General features: G+C 37.7%; 1 protein-coding gene across 1 annotated transcript; it reads right to left on the bottom strand.

Moving 5' to 3' along the window:
* Positions 1 to 514: 514 nt before the first annotated feature.
* LOC129274764 (aqualysin-1-like) lies at positions 515 to 10,669 on the bottom strand. Its single transcript, XM_054911515.2, has 9 exons — positions 10,555 to 10,669; positions 9,629 to 9,751; positions 7,710 to 7,851; positions 5,351 to 5,478; positions 4,970 to 5,108; positions 4,326 to 4,528; positions 2,725 to 2,902; positions 1,583 to 1,697; positions 515 to 596 (listed from the first exon to the last, which is right to left on the bottom strand). Exons 1-9 carry the CDS (start codon positions 10,654 to 10,656, stop codon positions 593 to 595), a joined length of 1,134 nt encoding a protein of 377 aa, XP_054767490.2. The 5' UTR covers positions 10,657 to 10,669; the 3' UTR covers positions 515 to 592.
* Positions 10,670 to 11,706: the final 1,037 nt, after the last annotated feature.

The raw sequence follows: 11,706 nt of genomic DNA, 5'->3' as shown, positions 1-11,706 counted from the left end.
ACAAATCATCAAACGGTTTAAAATGAGACAAACTGTGGATGGTAGTCTCAAGTCCCTTGTTGCCTGGACTAGGGACGTCCCCGTTCTGTAAATGAAATGTAAGAAAATGTCGCAATTTCATGGCTCAGTTGAGAAAGAAAGACATAAAAAAATGAAATATTCTTTAGCCTGTTTATTCTACTTTCAACTATTCAGTGCAGAACTAATACTTCAAAATACAGTCCATTAATTTTGCTTTCTTCGCTATTTTATGAAGTATCACATATGCATTGATAATTACTAAGAGAAGAAAAAAAATGATTGATGAAACTCATATTCCAAACCAATCGAACGGGTGTCATTGTGTCATGTAAATCCCCCTCCCCCTCCACATTCCCTTGAGCTTTACATAAAAATGGTGATAATATGAATCATATCGGTCTATCATATATATACACTATGCGGAATTAAATATTTCTCACTTCAACAACGGGTTTTTTTGTTTTTTTTATAGTTTAGTTTAGTTTTTTTGTTTTCTTTTCTACAATGCTCCATCATTCTACTATTATTGCGGATACTTTTGAAGTTACAAAGTCTTGTCTTGTAAAGTTCCTCATCTGTATAAAAATAGAAAAGAATTGGAGAATGGGATAGATACAAACAAAAGTGAAAGAGATTTGCCAACATATTTCAGAAATACAATTGCTTAAATATTGCTGCACTCAATGATTTGGTAATCAATTACAAAATTCACCGAACTTTCTATTGAATGGCAAAAAAATATAGGACACTGCAATCAGAATAATAACTTTACTTCGCTTGGTTTGTAAAAATGTACAGAAATACTTGTTGAATTTGTCGAGCTGCCTTACGAAAGAGTAATAATAAAAATAATAATAATAATGATAATAATAATAAATAAGAATAATGTGCAGAATAGAGGAAAAGGCGGAGGGTGCGAACGACGAAGAAGGAAATGAGAAGATGAAAGAATAGAAAAATAGAAGGTTCATTTAATTTTAGTACATGTGATTGTCATATGCTCGTAATTGACGAATGCTTAACGGACCTGACTAGATTTTTTTATAATATTACCGAACAATCAAAACGCGGCGCTTTTACAAAAAGGTCAAGTGCGCTCATAACCTCAATTTACCTAATATATATAAAAACAAATACACAGTGACAAACATATGCCTAAAAAAAGAAATAAAGACTTCTTGAATGATTCGATTGTTGGGGATTGTCTTAATGTGAAAGGGAGTTTGTTTCATTTTATTGAGGATGCAACAGTGAAGGTTGTATTTCCGGTTTGTTTTCGTTTAGTTAGATATGCCAACTTAAGTGGGTCTTCAGATGATCTAGTTCTTCTACCTGGGACATAATTATATTTCTAAACAATCAGAAAAATATTATGGGGCTGTGTAATTAAGTGATTTCTATATCACAAAAAGTAGCTTAAAAATAATTCGTTGTATAATAGGGAGTCAGTGCAAAGGGATTGATAATTGCATGTAAATTCATAAAAAGAATTAGAGCCCCCTTCCCATCCCACTTCCAGCATGGTCCTTAAAATTTTCTACCAAACCTAAATTCGTCTTACCTTTTCTTATGGACATACAGGAATCTGTTTGGCGACCCAAGACCTGCATCTCCCACTACACTAGCTGTACTCTGATGCATTAGTTCCTCTTCAGTAAGGTAAAGAGCCAGGGCACCTGAGGAAAAGGGTCATTGCCATTATCGTCATCGTCGTTATGATCATTGTCATCTTTATCATCATCAAAATCATCATTTTCATCGTCGTCCTCACCATGGTCATTATCATCTTCATCGTCCATCGAAATCGACATCATTATCGTCATCATCACCACGTAATTATCATCTACCTCGGTACCAAAAGACACGTGAAAGCGACTTTTTCTCCTGAAGAATACATTCTTGCCTTTTCTCTCTCTTCTTCTTCTACTGCTAATACTACTACTTCCCATTCTTCTTCTTTGTTCTCCTTCGTTTTTTATTCTTCTTCTTCTATTCTTTTTTTCCCCCTTATTCTTCTACTTCTTCCTCTTTTTTATCCCCTTCTTCTTAGTTTTCTTCTCCTTCGTTTTTTTTTTCTTCTTCTTATATTATCATTCCCGTTGTATGTTTATTTCTAAATATTTTCATCAATTCATACTGGAAAAAATCTTTCTCATGCAGATTACCTCGATCCACTCGTTGGGCTTTGATAAAGACAGAAAAGATTCTAAAGCTGGGATTGGTCGAAACTCATTAATCACTGGCCTGTGATGTTACCAACGAGACGAATGCTAGTTTGTGATAAACATAATCTTTTTTTATTATTATTATTTTTGGTTGTGTTTCTGTATTGCAGATGAAAGACAAATGATTAAAACATTCGTCTAATTAGAGTTTTCACATCGAATCTATCTCTGCACAAGGCTTCCGATGATCACGATGATGGAAATGACGAAAATTAGTTTAAGGTGCGATGTTAGAGGCAGAATGTGATTTAATTCAACATGGTCAATGAGGCCAAAGTTCCTTTATTCGTGAGAAGAAGCATATTGATTCAAGAAATTGGTTCCTTACATCAATATTCGGGAATATTCCCAACTAAAGGGTAACAACAAAATGCTCCCCGGGGAAGAATGGTAGAAATGGGATTAGGCAGAGCTTGTGAGACATATCAGGCATGTCAGGAGGAGAAAACTTTTCTGGTATCAAGTGAAATAAACATACCCGCAACGTGAGCACAAGCCATAGAGGTACCACTCAGAGTTTCGGTTGCTTTGTTGCTACTACCAATCCATGTTGACTTGGTGAAGGCGCCAGGGGCGAAGATGTTGACGCATTTACCGTAATTGGATGTGACCATACGGACATCTGTATCATCATAGGTTGAGCCTACAGTTATTACCTAATCAATAAGACGGATATGAAACAGTTTGTTCGAAGCATTGATTGAAAGTAAGAGGCATATCTGAAACGTGAAAGAGTTTTGGCATTCGGTCTCCACTCCACAGAACCAAGACCCTTGAAAGAACATCAAAAGGCTAAAGATTGGCAAAGGTTTTTCAGTAGTCTCCAACATGTCCAAGTTCAGCCAAATTTCCTGTTTTTTCTGGAATGGCTCCGAAAACCTGTGCAAGATCAATAATTTTCCAGCAAGATCACTGAAGGGACCTTGAAGAGTGGGGACAGCTGAAAGTTTAATGAGAGACTAATAAGACCATTAAAGGTTCGTTGAAAGATCATCTGGCATATTGCCAAAGATCTTTTGGAAGATCAGTCTAGACTGATTAATATTTATTTTATTGTCTTCTTGAATTTACCCTCATCCCATACAGTCATGGCAGATTCTTTTAATATTCTTTAAGTGGTCTTTCGGGATATCTTATATTCAACAAAATCTTTTAGTGATCTCCATGCATGTCTTTTACAGGTCTTTCATCGATTCTAGGCCTATGTGATAATGATCTCTCAGCAGTCCTTCAGTGATCTCAAGTGATCTCCTTTCAAGAAAGTAATAATAATGATAACAATAATAATATAGGACTTGTATAGCGCACGTATCCACCTTGCTAGGTGCTCAAGGCGCTCCTATATTCATGATATTACCCCGGATAAGCTAGTCTACCGATTCTGGTGCGCACAGCTTTTTGAGAAGTACTTCCTGAATAATGAAAGATTGCCGAAGGACCATTGATTACCTAATGACCTATATCGAGACCGCTAAATATTGCTGATCAAAGACCACTGAAATACCAGTCAGGATTGTGCAAGACCTTGGAGATCAATGTAAGTTAATTGAAAGAAAATCGAAATGATCAAGCAAGTTCCATGATATTTAGTGGTTTTCCATTAGTCTTGCTTTCTGTGGAATGAGGGTTTAACATGGATCGATTGTAGATTTATCGAAGTATCAGTATTCGTAAGATAATTACTCTCCTACTCTCTATACTGTATTACTTTCCATCTATCTATCAGATCCAATCTACCTTAATGCAATACGCTCTTTATTTTTATTTGACTGCGATCAAGAGCAACATCCTCCTTGTTAACTTTCTTCCTCGTAATCACCACCTTCATCCTCATCCTCAATAATTTGCGATCGTCATCGTCATCACTGGCCCAATCATCATCATTGACATCATAAACGTCATTTCACAATCGCATCGTCACACTCTTCCACCACCTCCCCCCTCTCCAATCTTGCGATCGTCAGCGTTATCGTCATAGCATTGGCCAATCATCATCATTTTCATCGACATCATCAAGGCTATCACAATCATATCTTCGCACCCTTACTCCGCCTCCCACTCTCCAATTAGACGTCTTACTTTCGTAGAACTGCCTGGTGAGTAGTCGCACGCATCTACTTGATCGTTGCCGGCAGCGACCGCGGTTTCGATTCCAGCATCGACCATGGCGTCCACGGCATCGTTCAAAGCTCTGGAGTAAAACATGGCTAAAGGCATGGCTGCGATAGATGGCCGTCGGAGAGCTTTCAAGCGGGTAGCTTGTTCGATAACCCAGTTCACTCCTGTAGATGAAAATAGACCGACACGTAAAAATAGGTTAGCATGTTTCATCAAGAAGATAAACCACATATCTGCCTTGTCGAATGTCAAGTATTAATGGCATAACGATCTAATATTACAAATATGTGTAAAATTTTTGCTATAGCTGGGGTGTGAGGCATGTCTTTTCTTAGAGTAAGCCAAACTTCGTCTCGATGTGCTCTCTCCAACGCATGAATCCTGACCCCTGGTAAATGTGCTGAACGATACCACTACGACTGTCTAATAACGCTACTACATAGGCCCCTACCTCCAAAACTTGACCCACCTTGACTTGTTCGGTAATTGGTTCTTTGACCCGAAGAATAATCGAAGACCTACGCACCGATTTATTTATATACATGTACATCCATCCCCTGCCCCAGCTAGCACCTATCGCAAACGGAAGTGACATCACAACTCACCTTCAATAGCTCCCGCAATTGACCCGGAACCTAAACAACCAATGACCTTGACCCCTATAAGATTCACACCAGTAGCTACACCGTAAGTTTTGGAGCCGACAGTACCCGCGCAGTGGGTTCCGTGACCATAGCAGTCCACCTACAAAGATACATTAGTCAGGATTTCAATTTAGAGACACCATTATGAAAACATTAATAAATGAATTGATGAGAAATGCGACAATTAAAGTCCGTAATGAAAACGAAGACCGTGAATTTGCTATTGTATGTTTTTCTGTGTTTATCATATTAGAACATCAAAATAATGTTTTAAAAGTATAATAAGATATAAATGGTAAAAGTAATAGGTGTTATCGTAATAAAAAAAACAAGTGTCATTACGTTTCCACCACCCAAAAAGTCAAAGAGATCGGAAGCACAGAAGCCTTGAGTTGCTCGATCACCGAAGTCCTCGTGGGTGTCTAAGATTCCTGAATCAATCACATACACATCTACACCAGCTCCAGTCACTACAAAGGATAAAGCAACAAAAAGGGATACAAGATAGACATGGACCATACCTTAGGTTTCTTGTGAAAAAGAGGATCGGATATCAAAGTATTTGCATAATTTCTTCTTTCGGCAAGCTCGTATGACATTATCAAAATCGGTCAGGACATCTCGCCAATGGCAAAATGACATTACATTCATTTTAGAATTGGACTTCACAACATATCCCATGTCGCCATTTCGACCAATAAAATTGATTGCTTAGCATATTTTTATCCCATATCCTCTGATCACAGGAGAAGGTACATGCAGTAAATTGGAATGGTGACAGGAGCATTTTGGGAGAATTTATCTAAACTAAAGTATAGGTATAACAAGATGAAAGATAATCTCTTCGTCAAGTAGAATCAATGAGCTCCTTGATAGAAGAACACTGGCACCAATGAGAAGAAGTTTTACTCTGTCCGATCGCTGTCTATGAAATCAACATTGCCGACTCCAGGCCGATTGCTGGAGGGGCTTGTCACACAGTGTATTCTCATACATGACATAGTGGACTAGTAGCCTATTCACACTGTTAAAATGCTCAAATTCAACAGTGAGTGTGAATATATTTTCACCCTGTGGACACCACGACAGTGTGACTGTTCATAGCGTGTTTACATGGTTGACTATGTGAAGATGTGATTCACACTGTTAAAATACTCACTGTGAGGGTGATTTCACACTGTGAACACAATAGAGAGTTGTAGTCACTACCATGACTACGCAGCCGCTCTTTACAATTACGCACCAATTCCTTTGAAAATGCATGTCAAATCACAATGGAGAGCCGAGAAGCTTTTGTCGAAAGTTGGTGGACCGAGACAGCAACGTCGTCTCGTGACTCTGGACAATGATATATTTGCAATTGTTCGTCCGGTGCAAATCTTCGGATGATATGCTGTCCCGGTCCACCAACATCAACAAAAAGCCTCCAAGCTCTCCATTGCGAATTGACTTGCATCTTCAAAGGACTTGGTACGTTGTAGAGAGTCGTGATTGCGAAAACTCTCTACTGTGGCGCACACTGTGCACATATGGTGTTAACCGGTGTACATAGAGGACCACATTAGTTATTTTACACCGGTGTTAAATTGACAGTGGTAGTTTAACACCTATAGCTGTTATTACAACTTTTTTGGTTGTTACATTTACACTCTTTGGTGTTATGTTCAATGTCTAAGGTGAAATGTTAGCACCTCAGGTTGTGGTCCTCTATTAACACCAACTGGTGCCAGTTCTAACACCACAATTTTTACAGTGTGATATACTAAGTATGTTCTTTTCAGAAGGGTAAAGGCTGGTCCCACTGGCTGACGGACTCAAAACGTATGCATAACAGATACAGCAGAAAAGCAAAATTTCGGGGTGGCTCCATCCGTTTTCATCCGCTCCATACAATGGACAAAATGGGCGAACATTGAAATCATGTGCAGTGGACGGATGCTCGATGGATGTAGAGCGTATGAAACACGTATGCAAAGAGTACACAACGGATATATAACGTTTCCCAACGGATGGCATGATAATTTCCCGTTTTACATCCCCTCTGCATCCGTAAGTGCAGTGGGACCAAGCCTCTGCATGATTGGGTTCTGAACATAGAGTTAAATACGTACTAATTTATATAACTCTATGGTTCTGACTCAGTGTTGTGACTGACTACATAATTTTTTTTTTTTTTTTTTTGGGGGGGGTCCAAATGGCGATAAAGCTAATCATCGCGAATTTTAAGCATGCTATTTTTTTCCATCTTCCTATACACATTGGGTGATTTCGAGTTCAGTGTTGACCTATTGGTGTTGGTGTTAGGTCAATTTTTACACGAGTATAACACCAAACATAAAATGAAGATGGTCCTGAAAAGTCACTCACTAGTTTTTGAGATGTCAATAATGTTATCTGGATGAGTTTTACAAACTCAGAATATATTTTGGAGCTAGGGGAAGCAATCCAAATTCCAACACCAACACTAACACCAAGGCCAACACCGGACTTGAAATCACAGACCCAGTGACACAGTGGCGGTGCAAGGAGTGTACTGTGAATGAAAATATTAGGGGACAAGTGAGGATTACTCAACATTTTCTCCTTCATGTTTCAAAAATATATGGGTAAATTATGGGATGTGCCCCTAACCCCCTTCCTTTTGTGCTACCACTATAAAAGACCTACATAGTGACTTAACTTTGAAACTAGTCCAACTTACAAAAAGGCGAATAGTTATTATCTAAAACTGGGCCGTATAGTGTACTGTGGGCATCGATACGATCAAGGCCCCATGATCCGGCAGACTGAGATCGAACTTCACCATTCTCCTCGATGTACTCAACTCCTGGGAGCTTTCCGACCTAGAGAGGTTAAAAAAGCAAGAAAACAAGTTTATAACACGATGTTTAATTAGCATCGTATTAAACAGAAATGGGGTGAGAGAGCGTGATGAAGAGAGAGAGAGAGAGAGATTCACAAGATGTCATTGAGGCATGAAACTCGCCCTCAACGGTGTCACCCAACCAACTTGAAACCCATTTTCGGAAATACTGAAAAAAAACTTCTATTCCAGATTTCTTTACTGGCATACATGTTTAGTGTGGCATATATTCATCATCATCATCATCACCACACCATTATGGGTAGAATCATAATGCATAATCATCATCGACATCATCCACGACATCATTTTCGTCCATCGCCGTATCGTACTTAAAAAAAAAATTCCTAGTAGGCTCTGGCTCATCATCAGCCTGAGTAACATCACCATCACAGTCTTCGTCACCATTATCATCACCATTATCGTCATCATCGTTATTACCATTATCATCACCATTATCTTCATCATCTTCATTACCATTATCATCACCATTATCGTCATCATCATTATCACCACCATTATCGCCATCACCATCATTACCATTAGCATCACCATTATCGTCATCATCATTATTACCATTATCATCAACATTATCATCATCATCATCATTATCATCACCATTATCGTCATCATCATTATCACCATTATCATCACCAGTATCGTCATCATCATCATTACCATTATCATCACCAGTATCGTCATCATCATCATTACCATTATCATCACCAGTATCGTCATCACCATTATTACCATTATCATCACCATTATCGTCATCATCATTATTACCATTATCATCACCAGTATCGTCATCATCATCATCACCATTATCATCACCAGTATCGTCATCATCATCATTACCATTATCATCACCAGTATCGTCATCATCATCATTACCATTATCATCACCAGTATCGTCATCATCATCATTACCATTATCATCACCAGTATCGTCATCACCATTATTACCATTATCATCACCATTATCGTCATCATCATTATTACCATTATCATCACCAGTATCGTCATCATCATCATTACCATTATCATCACCAGTATCGTCATCATCATCATTACTATTATCATCACCAGTATCGTCATCACCATTATTACCATTATCATCACCATTATCGTCATCATCATTATTACCATTATCATCACCAGTATCGTCATCATCATTATTACCATTATCATCACCAGTATCGTCATCACCATCATCACCATTATCATCACCAGTATCGTCATCATCATCATTACCATTATCATCACCAGTATCGTCATCATCATTATTACTATTATCATCACCAGTATCGTCATCACCATTATTACCATTATCATCACCATTATCGTCATCATCATTATTACCATTATCATCACCAGTATCGTCATCATCATTATTACCATTATCATCACCAGTATCGTCATCATCATCATTACCATTATCATCACCAGTATCGTCATCATCATCATTACCATTATCATCACCAGTATCGTCATCATCACCATTACCATTATCATCACCAGTATCGTCATCACCATTATTACCATTATCATCACCAGTATCGTCATCATCATTATTACCATTATCATCACCAGTATCGTCATCATCATCATCACCATTATCATCACCAGTATCGTCATTATCATTATTACCATTATCATCACCATTATCTTCATCATCATTATTACCGTCATCATCATTATCGTCGTCACCATTGTCATCGTCATCATGATCACCCTAATAATTGAATTCATCTTACCAGCTCAAGAGCTTTGTCGGAAAGTTTAGCCTGGAATCCTTTGATTGCCCTTCTAAAGACAATACCGATATTGCCCCCTGCTCGTTTTACGGTCGAAATCGTTTTCTCCAGGTCCACCCCATCCTATAGCAGGATTGATTGCAAACAAGTTTTGCATTAAAAAAAATAGTTTTAAAAATCTACTTCAAATTTCGACTCCCTAATATGAGGTAAACCAATATACTGCCAGTATCTTTCAGATGGCGAAAGTCAATGATATATTGAGTTCCGATCGACAACATACATTGCAGGCCTACGGTTGTCACATTATAGATTTAGCTTTGTCTCCCAGTAAGTCGAGAATTATTTGTAAAGTTTGAATTATTTGTAAAGTTTGAATTATTTGTAAAGTTTGACAAAGTAGACCTCTTGTAATACACTGAAGTCTAATCTTGCCAGGGAAGGGCGGTGGAGGCAAACATTATCTCAGTGATAAGGAAAATAAAAGCTAACGGCTTCCTAGTCAAAACATTTTCTGCAAATAAGAAAAGAGGAGAAATTTTCAATAAATTTGTCAGGGATCACTTTCCCCCTGCTCCCCCCCCCCCCTCTGCCGTTCTACTGCGGACCCCCACTCCCCCCTCCTTTAATTCTAGCTTAATTCTAGTCATATATATCGCAACGTCATGCACCTTCAACCAAAATTATATAAAAACTAATAACTCATTTAAATTCAAAGTCAGAGATGTTTTCAAAACAAATCCAGACAATAGTTAGAGAAAAATTAACAGAGTATGATAGCGTAATATGGCCTCAATAACCAAATCAATACCCTGGAAAATTCCTGGATCCGCCCCTACTTTCCAGAGTGGGAAATTTAACATTTTTCCACCCCCCCCCCCCTCCCCAGTAATCCTCTGTGTTATGTCTTTAAAAATGATTCTTACATTTAATTTAACGATGTAGCTGTTCGGGATTGGTTCTCGAGCACGAAACACTGGGGTGCCGGAAGCTAGAGCCACGAACAAAATGACCACGAAAACTCGCATGATTCCTGTACTTCTAAACTTCAAGTTTAGTTGAGGGCGGAAAAAAATGGCATGGATATTATAGTACAATGAATTCTATGTCATTTTCTAGGCTATTTCATGTTCACCAATCCCCTACTCCTGATAATGTAATATTTTGAATGGAACAATAAATTGACGAAGAGGCCCCATCGTCTATCTCAGAATGGCAAGGGGGTGTTGCTATCCATAGTTAAACCGCAACTTTTAAGGGATGCTCCAGGCTGAATATATTTATATCTAAATGAATAGAGTAAAATTCACAGAGCAAACTGCTAAACATTTCATCAAAGTCTTATAACAAATAATGAAGTTATTGAATTTTAAACAGTCAAAGATTTGCATTATTCTGGTGAAACAGTTCTAGGCATGTCTTATTGAATATTCATTAGTTGGGCTGATGATGTCACTCTCCACTTTCCTTTTTTTATGTTATTACATGAAATCATAATTGTTTCATTTTTTCATAAATATGTAAATGATGTGTCTCCATTATGATGAAATAAGTTGCAGCAAAAAATAACTAAAGCACTTATGATATGTCAATCCAAATGTTTTAGTTCTTGGTACAAAAGAAGTACATGTGAAGTCATCTTTTTTAGTAGTATAAAACCAATTTCCGAAATAAGGCGAAACTTTGAAATGTTAAAGTTTTATTTCAAATCCGATTTTGATTAGATAGTCATATTTATTAAAGTTTTGTATTTTCATTCAAACTGACTCTTTGGTTGAGTGGAATTGATGTGCAAATATTCAATTTTGTGTTTAGCTCATGAGGACTTTTCAATTTTTTTTTCGTGATTACCATCATCCCTATCATTACTGACTACAATAGGACAAATGAAATACCTCGGCTTATTATGGTCTGTTTTCCAAAAATATAACATAACGAGTAACAAATGTAGCATATGATAACGTGACAAGCAAACGGGAAGTGTTTACTCAATCTATTTTCTTCTCAGTATGGGTATATTAACGACCCCACGGGTTGTCCGCTTGGGTTTTGACCTTAGGATATTAATGAATTGACCT

This window comes from Lytechinus pictus, chromosome 13 (assembly GCF_037042905.1).
Source record: "Lytechinus pictus isolate F3 Inbred chromosome 13, Lp3.0, whole genome shotgun sequence".
Lineage (NCBI taxonomy): Eukaryota > Metazoa > Echinodermata > Echinoidea > Temnopleuroida > Toxopneustidae > Lytechinus > Lytechinus pictus.
The sequence above is the reverse complement of the archived record's forward strand: the minus strand, read 5'-3'. Positions and strand labels throughout refer to the sequence as shown.

Excerpts from the sequence above, each read along its gene's own strand:
- LOC129274764 (XM_054911515.2), bottom strand. The coding sequence starts at position 10,656 with ATGCGAGTTTTCGTGGTCATTTTGTTCGTGGCTCTAGCTTCCGGCACC. Across the intron at positions 7,852-9,628 it reads CCGACAAAGCTCTTGAGCTG|GTCGGAAAGCTCCCAGGAGT; the intron begins GTAAGATGAATT and ends TAACCTCTCTAG. Across the intron at positions 5,109-5,350 it reads ACTTTTTGGGTGGTGGAAAC|GTGGACTGCTATGGTCACGG; the intron begins GTAATGACACTT and ends GTATCTTTGTAG.